Source organism: Lottia gigantea (genome assembly GCF_000327385.1).
Source record: "Lottia gigantea unplaced genomic scaffold LOTGIsca_13, whole genome shotgun sequence".
NCBI lineage: Eukaryota > Metazoa > Mollusca > Gastropoda > Lottiidae > Lottia > Lottia gigantea.
The window spans coordinates 515,176-536,319 of record NW_008707425.1 but is presented as its reverse complement, the minus strand read 5'-3'; the positions used below and the strand labels follow the sequence as shown (position 1 = coordinate 536,319).

The following is a 21,144-nucleotide window of genomic DNA, read 5'->3' as shown; positions in this document are numbered from 1 at the left end:
TTTGGAAGTGGAAGAGCCTTATATATAATGACATCACACATGTTCTATTAAAAGGGTTGAGGGCCGAAAAGCTGTCATTGGTGAGGACATACATTAGTTTGTACTAATTCTCCCTTGCATTATGCATGTTGAATGGAAAAAAAAATGCAATGATGAGATATAATGATAAATTGAGTTTTATGTCCTAATCTTCTCTACACCTAATTGGGCTAATGAAGACGGACAATGCCATGAGATCTTTTAACATTCTCAGTCTGTAGCTCAAAATTCTGTTAAAGCTAAAGTGGTATGCCTAAAGTTTATGGTTGCTTTAATGGTCGGTAGTCATGTCAAACTTAAAAGCCCTCTAAGTCTGCTTTTTTACAACTGAGTTATACACTTTAAATTTATCACTTTGATGTGAACTGCTCCATGGAGAATATCCTTGTAACTCTTGTTGCCTCATTATTATGTAATATTCTATGATTGAATTCCAGTGTATAATAGCTGTTTCCATTCATGAATTTCAGCTAAATTTACCAATGGCCGACTTAAAGAGGGGAAAAGCCAAGTTCTAAAGTTTAAACATTTAACCAATGGCGATGTATTGGAAGATAATAGTAAAGATGATAATATCATATCAAGAAGTGTATTAGTAAGCAGCCTGGATCTATTTGTGTAGCAAGTCCAAATTTCATGGAATGATATTTTCAAAGCATCTGAATGAAAAGAAGAATATATACACATAGAGTAAACATTAACTGAACATTGAATATTATTTCTATTTCTCAATCTTCAAAGCTTGTTAAGGGTTATTAAAGTAGCATTGCTTCATTTCGGTTTAAAGCAACATGGAGGAACATGGTTCAAATGACATCATTAAATCTAATAGGCACTAGGTAGCATTAGATTTTATTTTTTGGCTAATCAATTTATAACTATTGGATATAAAAATAATTGAATTTAGGTTAATCCAATAATAAAGCGAAGGAAGGGAAAACATGTGTCAGGTTTCAATCCATACATTTAGATACCTGCTGATTGCATCAAAACAGCCCAGCTCAATGTGATGTCATTGGTACAGGTTACAAATTGCTTGCAGATTAGATTATGTTGATATATTTAAGGATACGTTTAAGGACACATTTCTCCAAAAAATTGGAATGTCCCTTTGAAATTGGCTAATCAAAGAAAAAATCACTTGAAAATTGTGAACCCTGGTGTGATTACGCTGGAATGATTGATCCTGGTATGATTTATCCTGGTATGATTTACCCTGGTATGATTTTTCCTGGTAAGATTTATCATGATTTACCCCGGTATGATTTATTCTGGTATGATTTATCATGATTTACCCTGGTATGATCTATCATGATTTATCCTGGTATGATCTATCATGATTTACCCTGGTATGATCTATCATGATTTATCCTGGTATGATCTATCATGATTTATCCTGGTATGATTTGTATTGGTATGATTTATCCTCACAAAACTTTCCTATGTCCATCCCTCTGACATACAGAAGTGTATTCCAGATAGCAAAAAGAGAAACAGATACCTGTCAGACATATATTGGTGATACACAGAACAATAGTCTTTCATCACAATTTTATAAGTAGGTCCATTTTTATTTTGTGATAATCTTAAAACAGTTTGTACAGTCAGTGACATTTGTAAGACAATGCGCAATGATTATAATATATAAAGGGACAGGTGGGCCATTTTTTTTTTTAGACCAATCATATTTTAGTCTCAGAAACAGGAATTTTTCACATAAGCCAATCAGTAATAGTGTTCAAAGCTCACTGTGAGCTTTCAAACACATGTGTGTCCAGAATTATCCGCGATTGAATGTTAAAATGGCGTGTCGTCAATTTAAGATACTCTGTGATAGCCTATATAGAAAATACATATATAGAAATAGTGAGTAAAATTCCTGGTTTGAAGTACTTTTCGTACATTTCTAGTACTTCTGAAGAATATTTGCATATAATCAAGACTTAATCAAGACCCCCCCAAAATTGCGCACCTATCCCTTTAAACATCAATAATATGAAAATAGTACTGAACTCTCAACTTAAATTGAAAAATAATAATTACAAAATATGCTGGTCCATTGATAGCAGAAACCTACACAAAAATGATGTAATCCATGTCTAACCGAAAAGCTTTCAATCATTAATACCCCCAAGAACACTTCTTTAAACAAACAATCCAAACTTGTCTCAAAGTGTAGACATGAGAATAAGTTCTTCTTGTCCAACTTCGGTAGGGATGCAGGCTGAATTATATAGGTCAGTTGTCTGAAGATTGCATAGCGTGAAACTCTGATTAACAACAACATGTAGTTTTACATTATATTTTTCTGCTTCTCATTTGAAAATGAAGACCAGCAATGTCTTGCATTGTGTAATTTGCCACGACAGTGTTATTTTTGGAAGGATTATATATTTGCATGGCCTGTAGCATAAGGGTTCTTGGTTTATAGTCCAAACCAATTGATCTAACACCTTTTCCATGTTAGTCCTTACTATCAGGACTTGTGCTGAGAACAAACAAGTCAGTGCCAATCTAGGGTAAAAGCTAAAGGTATATATGCATTATGAACCAAAACAATAACACAATTTGAATTATTTCTAGTTATTATGTTGGTGTAAGAAATAAAAGAACTGGTAAAATGAAAGTATTTGATGCTGAACTCTTTAATATGATTCCTGATGTAAAAGGTAGACTTGAACCCTTTAGTCATATTTTAAGTTTGTAATAAAGAAGAGTTAATAGAGCAAATTCCAATTTCTATTATATTTCTATTCCCAGCTTTTCTCTTTCAATAAACGCTTTTTTCAAGTCTCATTTGAAACAGTAAAAATAAATCACTTGTCCAAAGAAAAGAACCTCATCATAAAATCACTACCTTCAAAACTGAAACAAGTAAAAGAAGTTCAAATGAAAAATTGTATTTATTGCCCTTGTTTCTAATGATATTTTGAGTTATATCTGCAAGAAGCAACCACTTTTAACCAGCTGGTGCTAGTTAAACCTCTTAGCATTGATCTTTGCCAGATTTTCCATAAATTAACACACTACCAACATTTGATGGACTTTACCAAGCAAACAATGTCATGGAAAGATTCCAGCACTCTCACCAAATATGCTACAGCCCGTCCTAGATATAAACTTCCTTAATGAAACTGATCAGTAATATAATTCAAATTAAAACTCTGTTTACATTACAAATATTATCCGTTCTGAGAACAGTTCCGAGAACGGAATGGATGAAAAATACTAGTGTAAATGGTCAAGTGTTCTAAGAACAGTTTCAATTTGAGACTACCGAGGTGAAATGGTCTCGGAACAGTTCTCAGAATGGAACAGTTAAAATTTGGTGGTGTAAACGGTGGAGCGTTCCAAAAACAGTTCTTATGCATGCGTCTTGATGCTTTGACATGTTCCACAGTTTCTGGGAGCAGACGAATTTGCCTTCATCTGGGTTATTAGAACGTCTAAAATTAACTTTTTTGTGAAGAGTATAATTTAAATGTGTCTGATTACATTTACACTGTTGTAGAACTGTTCACGGAACGCTCAAAATTGTAGTAGTGTAAAAAATTGGTAATTTTATAGCGTCCAGGTCTAGACCGAGAACGGAACACTTCTAATGTTAACAGGGCTGTAGACAAGCTCTATATAGAATTGATTATGATTTTGTAGTTGACAGTATGAAAGAAGATAAGCTAGATAAATTATTACCAATGACATATACCGACCAGGTTAGTCAGCAATATTTTAACATCATTCAACTTTTATCAATGACTTTTAGTTCAGATCTTTTGGAAGTTTTACATCAAATGGTTAATGAAGAGAAAAATGTGTCAGAAAAGTTAAAGAAATGTTGGTGTCTAAATAATGTACTCTCACAGCTGTGAAGCTTGTTTTCAAATTTGTGATACTGGTTGAAAGTCAACTCCTTGGCCACTCTCAAAAGCATTGTCCTTAGTATTAGAATATTTCTTGGCTTTATGATGATGCTAATCTACAAAATTGAATCGCTTAGTAGATGACAATCCAAAATTTTTTTAACCTTTTTATCTTCATTTTGATTTCAAATATCATTTTCTGTACTGAACAGATGAAAGAATTAACCAAAGCATTTGGTAGCACCAAACGCCAGCGCCTGGTAACTCAGGCCCAAAAGAATGAATTAAAAGAAGATGTGTTGGAATCAGCTATTGGGAATGCTGTAGATCACGCTGTTTCTCAGGAGAATTACACAGAAATCATGGCTAAAAAACCTACAGATGATTCGAATAATTGTATACCTACTCATCATTTAGATACTGATAAACCTGAAGATATTTATAAAGCTGAAGAAAGTAAGTATTGTTTTCTTCCTTGGTCAGTATTATGGTTATCAGTTATAGACATCGTAATAAGCTTTCTGAAAGGGACAGGTTGGCCATTTTTTTTCACCAATCTTACCTGGTTCAGTCTCAGAAACGGGAATTTTTTGGCTAAGCCAATCAGTTATAGTGTTTAAAGCTTACTGTCGAAATTTGAACCTTCAAATCCATGTGTGTCCACGATTGAATGTGAAAATGTAAACTCGTCAATTTAAGATACTCTGTGATATATAGAAAAGACATACATAGAAATAGTGAGTAAAATTCCTAGTTTGAAGTATTTTTAAAGGAATTACGCGATTTTCTTACATTTCTAGTACTTCTGAAGATTATTTACATACATTCAAGATTAAAATGAACACCCCAAAATGGCGCATCTGTTCCTTTAAGTAAAATCGCAAGAACCACAGAATGAAATGGTGCAAATCAATGCTAACAGTGTCCTGGAAACACATTAAAAATCCTGCTATTATGAAAGTTAAATTTTTATATACAAGATCCCTGGTTATATTTCAATGCTTCTGTTAGTGAATAGATTGAAAATATTATCCCTGATCCAGGTCCTTTGATTTGGTTGTAATTTCCAGACATGACCGACAAACCAGCTAAAATGTCCTTTTTTGGAAAGTGTCTACCGAACATCAAGTTGCCGGTCAAAATTCAAACTGTGGTAGAAGTAAATAAACTCAGTCAATGATATATTTCAGTAATTGGAGGTAAAGAAATGGCAGCTATAACTAATTTAACACAGAAATTGTTTGATTTTACGTCAGAAGATTTTCAGAATGAAGAGGGGTAAGTAGATTGGATGGAAGATCTGTGTTGTATGTAAAATAGTGAAGAAAATTCCTAGTTTGAAGTATTTTTTAAGGAATTATGCGATTTTCTTACATTTCTAGTACTTCTGAAGACTATTTACATATATTCAAGATTAAAATCAACCCCCCAAAATGGCGCTCATGTCCCTTTAATATTTCATGTGAGATATTTTTAGACTGAAGTCTCCTTTGTAGATTTGGACACTATATTATGAATCGATTGCCAATTTTACCGCTAGATGAAACAAGACGCTGGGAGAAATGTAAATGTTTGTTGTACATACATTGTTTGATTGTATTATATAGAAAAAAGGCCAATGAATTGAGAGCTAAAGGTAATGTAAAACTTTGATTTACCATAATTATGTCTTACCAGGGCTCTAAATGAGATTGATTTTTTATGAGGCAAAATCCTGTTGTCTTTGAAGTCTTTCATTGTAACGCTTTACACTTTTACTGTAGACATCAATTAAGCAATAAATTTAGCTATATTTTCACATATTTATCCAAAACTTTTTTATTTTTATACGCCTACATAATAATGTGGGTGTATATCGACGTCGCTCCTGTCCGTCTGTCTGTCCACAATAGGCTTGTGAACACAATAGAGACTACAGTTTTTATCTGATTTATATGAAATTTGGAGTAAATATTTATAATGATGAGATCTTAGACAAGTTGGAATTTGACGACCTTTCGTTGAACATTTTTTGAGTTGTCATTAACTTAAGAAAAACACATCAAAATTTGTTTGTGAAAAATAGAGACTACAGTTTTCATCTGATTTAAATTAAATTTGGTGTGATCATTTATAATGATGAGATCTTGGACATGTTCGAAGTTGACTATCTTTCGATGAACGTAATTTGAGTTATTGCCCTTGACTTGAGATATGTGTCAAAATTTGTTGGCTTGTGAAAGTGATAGAGGTGACAGTTTATTTTAAAAAATTTTAAAATATTTGTGTGTACAAGATTTTTGGTATAATTTACACAGATTGGTGACTGTACTTGATATACTGAAAATGTATCAGGAAAGTGAGTGTATCCGCTTGTTATTTTTTTGGTCAAATTTGCTTCATAACACATACCTTCCATATATCCTGATGTATATTCTTGTAAGAGTAGTCCTTTCACCAAAAAGTTGAGTCTAGGATTTTTATTGGATTTAATAGAACAGAGTACCTTACCCAATTTCTTCATCCAATCAGAATTGGCTAAATTATCTATTTAGTGAAGATTTATTTCATTAAGGATTTCTCAATCTCGTGACATTGACTAACAGCTAGTAGTAGATTCTGTATTATTTGTTGTGACCAATATTGCCTATGTTACTGACTTTATGCATTGTTTTTTTTTTTTTAATTTTAGACATTTTACCTAAAGCCTGGCCAGATATATTAAAACAGTCCTTGTTAAATAATTTCACATTAAAAATTGAAGGAGATGGCAAGAAAAGGGCTTCCAGGTAAAATTTGGTTAATGAGTTATTGACCTTTCATAGTAGCCCTATTTCTTTAAATTTGAAGAGTTGTGTGTTGGTACAGAAACATAAAGTTGTGGTTTCCTACTCTTTCCAATTGTTATTTCCATAATTCTTCAAAAATGTTTGATTTGCTTCCAAATTCTATCAAACACATAGTCATTTTAAAAGGTTTATGTAAACCCTTTATATAGCTTTGGAGTTCTCAAAATTAAATGATACTTGAGACCCTTTTCACTTATAGTAAGGGACAAATTTCTTTAGATTCTGGTTCATAACTTTCATTCATTGAAGCACCCTACTTTCCTTCCTACTAAAAAATCAAACTGCCCCTTTAACAATTTGAAGTTTATTTTGGTTTCAAGCAGTAACAGCTCAATATTTTTGGGTTTTTTTGAGTTAGAAGAAGAAGGAGATATAAATTTTGGGCTATACCTTTCATTAATTTGAGCTTATTATTTGTTTAACCTGCTTAAAATATCAGACTGCCGCTTTAATATAACCCTCTGTTATTTGCAGCCCTATTATATGTATAAAGTGCTGATAATAGTCTTTTATTTGTAGGTGTATGTCAGTACGAATGAAAGACAAAATTATTCTCCATATTCTGGTCTTATGTCTTATAGTTGATAATTTTACTTTGGAATATTCTGATATTCTGAAAGATTTAAAAATTGGTGAAAAAAGGTAAGTGTAATTGAATTTTGAATGCAGAGTTTCAAACATTGTTGACTTTGAAATTCAATAATTTTCAAATATATCACAAGTATATGAATTAATTTTTATAAATATAATGCAACTAGCTAACTAGTTATTTTTTAACTAGCCTAAGAAGGAAATCAATCGTGACCAGAAAATGATGTTGGATTACGCAGAATGTCGGAATACTCAGATGTCAGATATCACAGAGTACACTTTACTTTCACTTTCTAGGAGTCTTAAGAAAAGACTTGTCGTCATTATAACCTTAATACGAGGTTAATTCTGGACACACATGGATTGGCTCAAAATTCGAGGGTGAGCTGTGAACCTCTTTCTGAGGTATTATTGCTGGGTGAACCTGTACCTTCAACAGCTCAATCAATTATTGATGAGTTAATGCCCCTGACAGCAGAAGTTAAATGAGTGATGATATAAAGCCAGTTTCACTAGTTTGCTTATGTTTAATATAATAATATGAATGATAAGGTAACTTTGTAAATTTCAGGATGCCTTTATTACTAAGAAGTGTTGGTTGTCAGATCAAGTCTAGAGTTGTCAATAAAGTCAATGTTAGAACAGCACATCTTACAGCTCCCTTACTGTTACCATCACAAAATTTATTGTCTTCAAAACGCAAATAAAAAAGTTGATTGTTAACAGTGACGTCTCCTTTATGGTGAGGGCAAAGATACAGCATAGCACTTATTAACTAATCTTATTTCTCATGCCCCATCCAGTGTTTAAAGGAATGCAGATTAGATGAAAAAGTTGTTTAGGTGTTATTAATATGATTAAAGGGACAGGTTTATCATCCGTTTGAAAAATCGTACCTAAGTCTCAAAAACTGGAAATGATTTGCATAATTGATCACCATAGTTTTCTCAGCTCATCGTCGAAATTTGAGCCTTCAAATCCATGTATCTCCACAATAGTCTGCATTTGAAAATATAAAAGACGACTGGTCTTTTCTTGAGACTGCATATAGAAAAGACATAGATCACTCTCAACAATTGATATACTGAGTGCTATTTTAACTGTGAAAATATTTCATTAATGTAGAACAGACATACATAGTCAATGGAATTCCTAGTTTGAGATATTTTGGAAGGAATTATACAAGAATTTTGTACATTTCTAGCACATCGAAGACTATTTACATATATTCAAGACTCAAATCAATGTCTGAAAATGGCAAATCTTTCCCTTTAAATTTCCTTTCCACCGTCTAAAATATACTTAATAACACAACACACTTATATCACATTTCTTTATTTTACACCAGTATAGTTATACAAGTAGTGTGCAACATGAAAATAAATTTCTTAAAATAAGAATTTGGAAAAAATTAGGTTGTTACATAAAATTGAATAAATATATTTACAAATTTGCAAAATAAATGTTAATAATAAAATGAAGCACAAAAATAAATTAATAAATTCAGATATTTACAATAATTGTGAAATTTAGTTAATAAATATGATTGTAAATAAGTTTATAATTGCATGCTTAATTTGGAAATATTTATACAGAAGCATCATGCATGGAATTATATTGCAATTTTTGAAAATTTTAATTATAACTCAGGAAGTCTTAATTGAATAAATAAATTAATTAATAATAAATGTAAGTTTATGACATCAATAAATGGCTGAAATAAATATTATATATACGTTTAAATACTGATATTTCTCTTGATATATAATGTAATATATTAAAGGGATTGTAAAGAGGTTTTTTAATTTTGTATGTGTATCAGGGACAATGATAGCATCAATTTGCACCATTCCAATTTTCAATCAGACGTCTTTGGTTCTAGCAATTCTACTAAAACTAAGTGTTTTATGATGTCTTCTTCGCAAGGTCTTGTGTGATACAAGGAAATTTCGTGGGGGTGACATCATAGAACACTTAGTTAAAGTGGAATTGCAGGAACCACAGACTTCTGATTGAAAATTGGACTGATTCAAATTGATGCTTTAAGTGTGCCTGATATGCATAAACAATTTTAGAAAACCTCTTTACAATCCCTTTAATATTCATATTAAGAATGAGGGGATTTAAATTGAATTAAGAAATAATTTAAATAAATAAATATAATGTGAGATATATAATTAGAAATGAGATCAAAATTGTAAAATCATGCTGTATCACTTATCAGAATTAAAATCAAGCTCATATTCAAGTTTTAAACTAAAATAAAGTATTGAATGTTGTGACTTTCAGGCTATTATGAACAATTCTATATTGAATAATAATAAATATATCTCTTGATTATTATTACTTCAATTAGAATAAATGATTTATTACATTCATAATGCCTGCATCGGTTAATAATTAATAAATAAATTAATAATAAATATAAGTCTATGACATCAATAAATAGCTGAAATAAATATTATATATAAGTTCAAATACTGATATACCACTTGATATATAATGGAATATATTAATATTCAAAAAAACACTAGATGTGATGATAGTCATAAAAGCGCCATAGTAAGTTATTGCTACATTAAAGGGGAATCCATGCAAATCTGCAAAAGTAGTATAGATAGCTGGGATTGAGATCTATCGTCTGGTAATGTAAATATATAAAAGACTGTATCCTTTCAATATAAGATTAATTATTCAAGTTTAAATATTCCTTGATTATAAGTGGCACAGGAAGACAAGTGATGGCCTTTTCCAAGGAATACTGTGAAATTGCACAATTTGCAAGATGATGTCGAATAGAATTTCTACATATTTGTTTCAAAGAAGATGGTGCTTGGAATTTATTTACTGGCAAATACTTAGCTAATTGTGAATTAATTGTAAAACAGCTTTCAGGCAGGTCCTTGATATGGTCTTTATGGCTCCACTGAAGACCTGCTTCAGAGATTTTTATGTTGCAAACACTTTTAAGCATTTCATGCAAACAGTCTAATGTGGCATGAAAATAGTTACCACAATCAAAAGAATATTTCATGAATGTACAATAACTATTTAAACTGCTTATTATATACGCAAGGGGAGACTGCATGAAATTGTCGCCACCTTCCCCAGTCACCCCTAATCGATGTAATGGGTTAGCTCCATGACGTAATAACAACAACACCAGTCGGGAATCTCTTGTTATCGCTGCGGCCATTAAAGGTGTTGAAAATTTATATATGTCGATTGCTTCGTGAATAATGCAGTTTAATATTTGTGGATGGATACTTTTTAAATAATAATTAAATGTCGGATAGAGTGTGTCGTCAAAATTTGATGAAACTTTTGGATAAAGCGTAAAACTGTCGATGTTCATGGAGGGGGATTCCTTTGTCACTTGACATGACAACACACTAAAAATAGAATGGAGGTTTCTCTCACAATAAAAAATTTCTGAAATTAGCTTTCTGGCTGTATTTTGGGACATCATCCTCAATTCATAGCATAATCTTAAAGCAGTAAATAAATTGTTGTGGGCGACTCGAGAGCAGACACTGGTTTCTCTCGTTTTGACCACAGTTTCACGATGGATTTCCGTGAGGGCGTTTACAAAAGCAGTCAGAGAAAACCTTTGTTGACCTAGTTCACTCTTAGACACTTCCTTCTGTAAATATTGCTTGTACATTTTGATCCATTCTTCAAAATTTTCCAGGATATCAAAATGAACAAACTTGCTGCAATGAGTAGTCTTTGTATGTCGATGGGTTCCCATCTTTATCTTAACAAAACGTTGAACGAATCGGCAATATCATAACATAACTGGATTCTCTCGTTTGTAGGTCATGGAATATATTATTCGACGTCTGCTCACTTCAAAAGATCATTTCAAAACTGTATCCTCAAAGTCATCGTATCTTTGTTGCCTCATTTCTAAAACTAGATCCAGGATATCCAAGGCATTCTAGCCCTGCCATTGTAATTTCCCTTCAAACAGTCCTCACAGCTGTTGCCGACCCTATCGATATCATGTTTTTGGACTCGTCAATTTATAAAAGAAGTTACCTCCCTTACACCAACAGACCACAATTATTTAACTGCAGTCATACCAGAGCCGTCTCTATATACGGCTCTGAGTCATACATTTGAAATTACTGAAGGCCTTAAATGATTTTTTGACATTGTGTTTGATATTGAACAGATATTATAATAATATTCCACGGAGGTCAAAATAACTGCAGGCCAAAGGGAAATAACCCCAGACAGCAGAAAATCTCATGGCAGATTTGGAACCACTCCAGTTAGACTATTAATTTTATGCTATGCTAATGATTGTATACGAATTCTATCGTCCATTTGGGGGTTTTGCATGCCTATTTTTGAATTATTTCTGGTCTAGATTTGGAATTTGATATCTGAAATTGGATTTTCTTTCTGATTTTGTCAGGTGAAGAGAGAATTTCATGCGGAGGGATAATTCTAAGAATATTCGTTTTGTGTGCATTGACAGTCAAGCGGATGTTGATATAATGTAGTGGTCTACTTTCAGTTTGGCTACTTCAAGATTTTCATGGTCATGCTATATTGAATTTTTGTCAAGAAAGTAAACATTGGCCAGGCTTTCATGTGACATACTGGAAAGTTTTCAACGAGATTTCAGGAAAAAGTTATAGAAGGTTGAATTTTGAGATTTAACATGGAAACAGAGGGCAAATGAATTACCGGAATGTGTCCATTTAACCATTAGCCAGAATGTAGGTACGGCCCATGCTTGGGAATATGACGAGATGGACCGAAATAGATGAACATGAAAGCACTTTGATCTATTTGTGTTAATAAATGTATTGACAGTATTGTAAATTGATGTATGTAAAGATGTATAGAGGTCTAAAGGATGTCCACTTTATATGCGTCTTGCACAATCCTATGCTTTTGAAAGAATTTAAATGAATATGTATAATTCTAGGTATTCCTCGATTCCATATTAAAGTCTGCGCAAATCCCTTCAAAAAAAGGTTTATTCCCATTTCGCCCCTTCCAAATTCGTCTCCAATTTTTTCCCATTTTGCCCCTTCCCATTTCGCCACTTCCCATGATTATCCCTTCCCGATTTGCTCCTTCTTATTTTGCCCCTTTCCCATTAAGCCCGTTTTCCCATCGTTTCCCGTTCTGCCCCCTACCGATTTTGCCCCTTATTCCCACTTCGCAGTTCGCCCCTTTCCTAATTTTCAATTGGAATTGGACAGTACAAAAGTAAAGTTGAATACAGACAAAGAATTGCAACTAAATTTACAACAGAAAACTTTGAATATGACGTAATCGACCGTCAAACATTTTTATATAATTTCCACTTATTGAAGTTATTGAATACAAATTAATTTTGTTTGTGGTTTAAAAATTTTGCCCTGGCAGCGACATTCCAGCCTACTCTTTTTCAAATTCCAACTACTCCAGAACTAAAATGCACACGGGACCGGAATTCAAATCGGAACAAGCCTAATTCATTATGTGATCTAATAATATAAAAGGAAGGGGCGAAATGAGATGGCGAAATGGGCATTCTTATTTTCCTTAAAACTGTATGACACCATTACACTGTCTAGACTGATACTCTGTTGGTTGTTGGAAATCCTTAAAATTTCTTGAGATGTTATGGTTGTAACAGACTAGATGCTGCGATTCAAGAATTTTCTTTTTCAAAGTATTGATTAGTCACCGAGATCCAACCTATTTCACTGATATATAAAAAATGCCACACGATCTGTAATAAAGTGTATAAAATAGTTTGCCAGGCAAAGTAATATACGGTCACTGGCAGCTTTGATTTTGAATGAAAATATTTGGCAGTACAGTAACAATTACCAGTATGAAATATTCAACCTTCAGTCTTTAACTTCTTTTGAACTTTTTTGGGCGATACTGAATAATATTACAAAGTTTCGTAAAAATCGGTCAACAATTGGGCCCTGTAGTGTGTTTATGGGCTAAAAATTGGACGTGTTTTCAAGAACAAGTGCAATAACTCATACTAAATATTTTTCGATTTTTCTGATTTTCAATAGGGTTCATCCGTTGGTGATAACAAACACTTACACCAAGTTTCGTCAAAATCTGTCAAGAACTTCTTTTGTGTACGGACCAACGAACGGACATGGGTGATGGCAATATACGCTCCACATTTGTTGTGGGCGTATAATAAAAGCGTCCAAAAACTGGAGGAGGCTAGGAAGCTACAATTATAAAGTAAGGCCGCTCATTGTTTATAAAGAACAAAATCAATGACATGTATTAAAATGTTTTATTTCCACAAATCTAGACAGACATAATTTAAATCTTCCTGTAGGCAGTTTTAACGTATTAGACTTGTTCGATCTAGAATAAAATCATATATATAATATAGTATCTGCATCACCCTGGGTCTGTACAAATAGAATACGTAAAACGAGAAATAAAATGAAATCTTCAAGATATAAAAGTACTGCGCATGTACCAATTGCCAAAGTTAATATTTGACACATCATATTGGTTTCTATGGTAAACAAGTCAACATAGAGAAGTAGAACTTATGTGAAATATAGTCAATATGTAGGTTTGCCAAAATGAACCAATCATGTACTCAAAAGTACTAGAAAGTGTAAAAAGGTAGCCAGACTGTTTCAGTGCTCAACATACGTGTTAACCGTTACATTTTTATTCCTGCTCAACACTAGAAGCCCGTAACAAATTAATATCAAATTTTATTACTAGATGTATCGCGAGCTTCATGTCTTAAGAATTCGCAGAGATGTCTAACATCTTGAGTCATCGCGTCGGAACTGGTAGAGTCACCATATTGTGCACATAAAGATTTTATAGCAGCTATTACTGCTGCTGTGAATTGGAAATGATTCTATGAGGCTATATCCTCACCCACCCGTGATATAATACATCAGGTCTAAAAGGTATCTCGAAGAAAGTCATTCACAGCATGTGGTACTTACGACCTACTATTTTGTTCAAACTTTGGGCAATTGCAACAGTTTGAAAAGACCAAGACCGTATTCTTACCTTAAAGTTGCTTAAATTTCGAATAATCAACTATATAGTATCAATATTTACCTGTAGATAATAATAATATTACAATCTTATCTTATACTTCGTATCTAGTTAATCATAGAAATAATCATTGTTATTTATTTATACTGAACAGATAAAGAAACGTCGCAATTTCAGATTATTTGAACAAAGTTCAACGATCAAAATTGTTATTTTTCTTTATAAATATGATTTTTAGACTTTAATAAGACCAGTGTGGTTGAAAGACACCCGTGTGGAGGACAAAGCATTATGGTATGAGTTGCAATCGGCATCAGTCAGAAACTTGTTGTCTTCCAGAATATCGGCCCAGGCAGAGGCATAGACCAGGTTCTTCGACACCACGCTGTATTGTATTTTTGGAAGACGCCGAAAGCACACCTTCCAGCATGACAACGCTCATCCACACACTGCCATAGTCACCAGAACCTTCTTTCAACAGCATAACATCAGAGTAATGCCATGACCCTCACTCAGCCCGGACTTCAACCCAATAGAAGACTGGGATGGCACCCAAAGACAACTATATCTGATCTATCCGCTTCCAAGAAATGCAGCAGAACTCTGTGCAGCTTAAAGAGTCTGGGCGCAGATTCCAATGGCGCCTGTAAATCGGTTGTGCCACTCCATCCATGTACAGAAGATGCCGATAAATATCACGATATTGTTTCGTCCTATGAAAACCATTCACTATCATTTTACGTCTTTTTTGACATCTCCAAAGCCTTAGATCGTGTCTACCACCGAGGATTACTTCACAAACTTAGATCATATGGCCTGGACGAAAACACACTGAAATGGCTATTCAGCTAGAACAAAGAGAACACAGTCTGTGTTAGTAAACAACTGGACATCAAATCCAATAACCCTAACCCGGCGTCCCACAAGGGTCTGTCCTCGGCCCATTTCTTAGTAGTACTAGAGCTTATAGATTGGTCGCACGGGGATTCCCCATTCCATTTCATTTCATGGGAAAATGCGACCAATCTATAAGCTCCCAAAAAAAGACCTATACACCTTCATTTCATAAATTCTTTCACCTAAACACCCTTCATTTCATAAATTCTTACACTAAAAAAAGACCTAAACACCCTTAAATTATTACACCTAAACACCCTACATTTCTTACACCAAAAGCACCTTCAATCAATTTCCTACATTCCATAAAAAAAAGCATATTAAAAATACCCTTATATAAAATAACTTCCTTGTTTCGCTTAACATCCGGTTTTTTAATAGCCTCGTTTTAAATAATGTTATTTTTAGTAGAAGGGAGATTTAGATTATACGATCCGATTCGTTATTCATTTAACAAGAAAAAAGAGGATTATATTATCATCTCACCGAAATTAGAAAAAAAAACTCGCCCGATGGGCGAGAAGTATAGTATCTGTAATGTACTGATTGTTTTTAGTTTACTATGAACAATATTATCATTTAAGTTCTTATTTTTTGAATATGCAACTATCATTTTCTGCTTTTAGACATGGGGGAATTTCTCTTGAAGGCTCTTATAGTGGGCATGAACTATCTTGCTTGCTCGATTGATGGTTGTATTAAACGGGACAACAAAGGGTGCTATGCCTACATTATGATGAATATTTAGTCCTATAGGTCTTGCTGTATTCAATGTCTCAATCCAATGGGCCTCCCTAGATTGACGGAATTTGGTAGTTTCATCTTCGGGCAAGTCAATTTCTATACGCTCAATTGGGATTAGGGTGAGATCGTCTATTGAATGGTCGTCGAGGTTGAAATGATTAGAAATTTGTCTTTCTTTAATTTGATGTCTGACCTATGAGCATTAAAGCGAGTTCGTAAATTATTCTTAGTTTCTCCTACATATTGTTTGGGGCATTTCTTGCATGAAATTAAATATATTACATTCGAATGTTCACATGTTAGATGTTCCTGGATCGGGTACCTTTTATTCGTAGAGTTGCTTACAAAATAATGAGTTTCTGATATAAAGGGACGTGTTTTGCATCTACTGGACAAACATGGAGCACTTCTTAAACCTGGAGGTACTTCGGCATAAAGTCTGTTTTAGATGCTATCTGTGCTAAGGTGGAATTTTTTATGTTTCGTAAAAATCGTTTAGAGTACCTACGCTCTTTCAGTTTTGAGAAAACAATCGTACAGGCTTGGTTGAAATCAGAAGATCTTGTACAAATTCGATGAAATCGTAAAACTTGTGACTTAATTATACCAGAAAAGGTATGTTTTGGGTGAAACTCTTGTGCAAGAGTTGATGAGTATCAGTTTCTTTGAAATACACATTAATATCCAGTTTTTTGTTTCTGCTATGGAATCTCCCTTAAAGACTGTGGTCTCGAGACAGTCCATGCTTTTGTCACTCACGTTTGCGGTTAGTTTGATAGAAGGATGGTGGTTGTTGAGAATTTCAAAGAATTCCCAAAACTGTTCGATAGAATAAGTCCAAACCATAAAAATGTCATCCAAAAAGCGTCCGTAAAAAAGTGGGTCAAATGGACAGAGGGCCAACACCTCACGTTCCCACTCTGCCATGAAAAGGTTTGCGTACGAAGGGGCGAATCGTTTGCCCATTGCTGTCCCTGAAGTTTGTAAATATGTTTTACCATTAAATGTGAAATCGTTTCGACAAAGACAAATCTCTAAAAGCTGTAGAATTGCATCGTCGGGTCTGTTTGGATCTGGGTTTCTATTAAAAGCTTTACGAACTGCCGTTAAACCAGTAGTGTTATCGATATTGGTATACATAGAAGAAACGTCGATATAAATTAAAAAAGCATTAGAGGGAACTCGAAGATTTTTTATTTTATTTTGACAAAATCGGTTGTGTCTTTAAGGTAGGCACGATGTTGGCATGCTAGAGGTAGTAAGAAATGATCTATGTATTCTGACACTGCATATGACTCACTACCACAGTCAGATATAATCGGACGGCCTTTAGGGATTTTATTCGAGATAAACCACTCCTTGGTTGGATTCTTATGGATTTTAGGCAAAGTGTACAAATGTCTCTCGCGAAAATCAGGTTTGGCAGACAGATAGTCATATTTTTTCTGTTTGAGATAACTAGTTTTGACTAAATCGGCAAGAATATTGTTAATTCATTAATTTATTATAAAATTCTTCTGGAACACTATCAGTGGGATTTAAATCTGGAAAGTTATGTGTTATTCTGTCTAACATTTTTGTTAGTTTTTCTAAATCAATTAACGTGCAAGAATAATGAATAGCTTTTTTTCGCTATAGGTTTCGCAATCCCATGCGTATAAACAATCATCGTGAATGGTTGGAAAAACGTTTAGTTTTAGAGGTGAAACTTGCGTTACCGTATTATCATCTCTACAAGTTCTCCATACGTTTTCATCGTAATTATCTTCTATTTCAGTAATGCCTAAGGTTTTGTTATTTCTTCTAATGAGACAGAAATGTGATTTATGTAAGTAAAATACCCAATCTAATTCCTCAGATACTTTCTTTGGTTGAAAATGATATATAAACATATAGCACATGTTCTCTTATTGGTGGTATTAGAAAAACTATATTTTGTTGACTTTTATGAATATCAATTGAGGTAAATAAACCTTTATCAACAAAATAAAAACTATATTTTGTTGACTTTTATGAATATCAATTGAGGTAAATAATCCTTTATCAACAAAATATAGTTTTACATATTCAAAGTCTGTCGTTCGTAAAAACTCATAAATCTTTATTTTTTTATTTTGTGGTTCTGGATTTCTAATAATACTCGTTGATGGTGGACTTTCCGTTTCCAAAATCATATTAAATTCATCTAATGTAAAAATATCATTTTTTTTATCTGGTATGATTAACATTCTAAACCTATCTATATATTTTCCACTCGTTTTAATTTCATATAAGTGATCAACCTTGTTGTTTTCGTCGTTACTTTCATATTCTTTAGTTTCTACATTGTCTCTACCATTGATAAACTGAAGAACTTTACGAGCGTTAAATTTATTAGATGATGGTGATCCTTGTGTGAAGAATATTGAATCAACTTTTACCTGTATACCTGTATTACCTGTATTAGTTTCTAGAGCATTTAATTCCTGTTGAAACGTATCTTCATTTTCACCTGGAATGTTATCTATTAATTGTTGAATGTCTAATTTTTGTTTTGCAATCTTATCCTATAATTTAGATATTAATGAAATTAAATTTTGTAACTCAGTTTTGTTCACTACGTCGACCAATTGTTCTTGAATAAAACTTATTAAACCTGCTACTTCTTGTTGTAGTTTAGTTTCATTAAAAAAAAATTTATTATTTAGTTGACGTTTGAAGAATCTTTTCACATTACTTATTTTATCTTCTAAATGGTTTTTATTTACTTCAATGGAATTTATTAATTCCCGTAAATATTTCTTGTGAACAGCGTCATTATCGTTTTCCGGAGACTTCAAATTAGTTACTTTGAAATTGTTCAGATCTAAATCACCTTGAAGAGTGTCTCCGATTTGATCCACAAAGTAAGGTTTCGCTTTATTTATCCACGCTGTAGTGTTAAGTTTTTTAGTTTCTAAAGATAAAGAACCTAATCCAAACTTGTTCGCCATTTTTATTGAGTTAAATTTATTACAATTTCTTCAAACTGTTTTCCTAAACTTAATTGATATAATACCCAAAGTGAAAGCTGACCACAAAACTTTTGTCCCGGTAATTGAATTTGAAAGGTAGAACATTTGATTGGTTGATTAGTCAATTTCATTATCTCTTGAGTGGGTTCTAATCCATAAAAATCGAAGAAGTATAATTCATTTGAAATGTCTTTGTACAAAGCAGAATGATGAACTCCTTTTTGATCGGAAGTATGTATATTTGTTATAGCGTAAAATTTGCCTTTCTTATATTTCAGATCATTTATTTCATCTCTCATACAATAATAAAACGGTGATATATTTAACTCATTCGCCCATCTCATAAGTTGAAAGTTTGTGGTTATATCGGTTTCATATTTATCGAGAAAGATATTCATTTTAAAAAGTAGGTTTTTTGAAGTTCGTTTTGATAAAACCTACCTATGATTTGTTCTTTGTCTTGATCGATTAATTCATATGTCCGAGGTACTGTGGTGTTTACTTTATCAACGATGAATATTTCGTTTGTCCAGTATCCAACGTAACCTTTTTCGAATTTGCTTTTATATTTGAAAATACGAACTCGATCTCCGACTTTAAATTTGGGTTTGATATTTAAATTCTTTATTTCATTTTCGTAGTTATGTTGCGCGTTAATTGACATTATAATATTTGGATTACTCGAGGTTTGTGTTGGTGTGACAACTATAGATGAATGAATTTTGTTATTGTATTCATCTGCAACCTCTGGTAATATTTTAAGCCATTTTTGAGATTTCAATTCCGTGAACTTTTTGAATAATTTATTTTCTATTATATCTCTCAATAACTACAGCTTTACCTTCTCAATCCCAGAGATTTCATATTTTTGTTATAAAATTCACTTCCTTTATCTACCCACAGTTTTTCTGGATGACGGTTAGATTGTTTCATAATCGTTTCAAATTCGTGTTTGACTGATAATCCCGTTTTGTTTTTCAAAGAAATAACCCAAGCATATCTCATATACAAATCTATAATTGTTAAGCAATATATATATCCTCTTTCGACTGGCATATGAATTAAATCGGCTGACCATATTTCATCTTTTTCAAACACTTTGACTTTTAAAAGTTTTTAGTTTTTCTAATTTCTTTATGAATTTCATCCGCTAATCCCATGCCTAATTTCATCTTTGCTTTTAGTTTAATGATCAGAGCCCTTTCCATTCTCTCTTTAAAAGTTGGATAAGGAATATTTTCAAGTTCGATTATCATTTGTCTGTCTGCTTCGTGTCTGAAGTCTTTGTTTCTATATAGTATGTCGTGTTTAAGCGCAGCAGCGTCAACTCTATTGGCAGGTTCTTCGCCTGGTTTGGGTTTATCGTTTTCGTCTAATAGCAGATCTAACCTGGTACCTGGACCAGTGTAATTATGACCGGGAAGATGTTTTTCTCCGGGATATTTAGCCCATGGAAATCTAGGAAGAGAACCCAATGATTTTTGTATATCTGAACTAAAATAAGTTTTTGGAGCGTGAGCGACAATCATTTTTATCCTATAACTTTAAAACCTTTTCCTTTCCTTTCTTCTAATCTCCTGTTTCGCAGATCTCTTATTAGTTGTAATTCTTTCAACTCGTCAGATTGTTTCACTGCGTCGCTTATACTCTTTCCCGCTTCCGCGATTGCATGCGCAGCTTTTTCAATGCATCATATCCGGAAAGACATAACTGTTAAAATGTATTATAACAGACTCCTCCAAACTGTATTATAACAGACTCCATATAAATTACACAGACAAGAATCACTAATAATAATACAGTAAAAAATAACCGCATTAAAAATGTCTTTGATTTTAAAACACGAAAAAAAAAATTTCGAAGGAGACGGTTTCTTCTCTGCGCTAACATCTCTCATCCCCAAAGTGGCCAATTTTGTCTCAAACAACAAATCCCTCATTTCCTCAGAAGCGCAAGCTCTTGGATCTGTGGCAAAAGCAGGAGTAAATATAAGCGATGCAGTGAAAAAATCTGACGAACTTAAAGAACTACAGCTAATAAGAGAGCTAAGAAACAAGAGACTAGAACGACAAGCCCTAGAAAAACAAGGAAAAGGGTTTAAAATCATTGGATAAAAATGGCAAGCAAAAATTACAGATTGGATCCAATCTTTCAATTGTATGATCCGATTCAATATTCGTT

General features: G+C 33.0%; 3 protein-coding genes across 3 annotated transcripts in view; 1 reads left to right on the top strand and 2 right to left on the bottom strand.

Moving 5' to 3' along the window:
* LOTGIDRAFT_203458 (hypothetical protein) overlaps window positions 1-8,039 on the top strand; it is a 10,244-nt gene extending 2,205 nt beyond the window's left edge. Inside the window, exons 2-11 of the mRNA XM_009048875.1 lie at window positions 510-634; window positions 1,518-1,597; window positions 2,623-2,708; window positions 3,694-3,752; window positions 4,112-4,355; window positions 5,090-5,177; window positions 5,396-5,535; window positions 6,571-6,667; window positions 7,247-7,369; window positions 7,890-8,039. Coding sequence (XP_009047123.1) covers window positions 510-634; window positions 1,518-1,597; window positions 2,623-2,708; window positions 3,694-3,752; window positions 4,112-4,355; window positions 5,090-5,177; window positions 5,396-5,535; window positions 6,571-6,667; window positions 7,247-7,369; window positions 7,890-8,025 — 1,178 coding nt within the window. The 3' untranslated portion in view covers window positions 8,026-8,039. The remainder of the gene's footprint in view (window positions 1-509; window positions 635-1,517; window positions 1,598-2,622; window positions 2,709-3,693; window positions 3,753-4,111; window positions 4,356-5,089; window positions 5,178-5,395; window positions 5,536-6,570; window positions 6,668-7,246; window positions 7,370-7,889) is intronic.
* A 9,859-nt stretch (window positions 8,040-17,898) lies between these two features.
* Window positions 17,899-18,942, bottom strand: LOTGIDRAFT_157097 (hypothetical protein; the record flags this gene model as incomplete). The annotated part of the gene is made up of 2 exons (XM_009048874.1): window positions 17,899-18,516; window positions 18,571-18,942. The coding sequence occupies 2 exons, from the start codon at window positions 18,940-18,942 to the stop codon at window positions 17,899-17,901; spliced, it is 990 nt and encodes a 329-aa protein (XP_009047122.1).
* A 1,127-nt stretch (window positions 18,943-20,069) lies between these two features.
* LOTGIDRAFT_157096 (hypothetical protein) lies at window positions 20,070-20,492 on the bottom strand (the record flags this gene model as incomplete). Its single annotated transcript, XM_009048873.1, has 1 exon — window positions 20,070-20,492. One exon carries the CDS (start codon window positions 20,490-20,492, stop codon window positions 20,070-20,072), a length of 423 nt encoding a protein of 140 aa, XP_009047121.1.
* Between the last annotated feature and the right edge of the window lie 652 nt (window positions 20,493-21,144).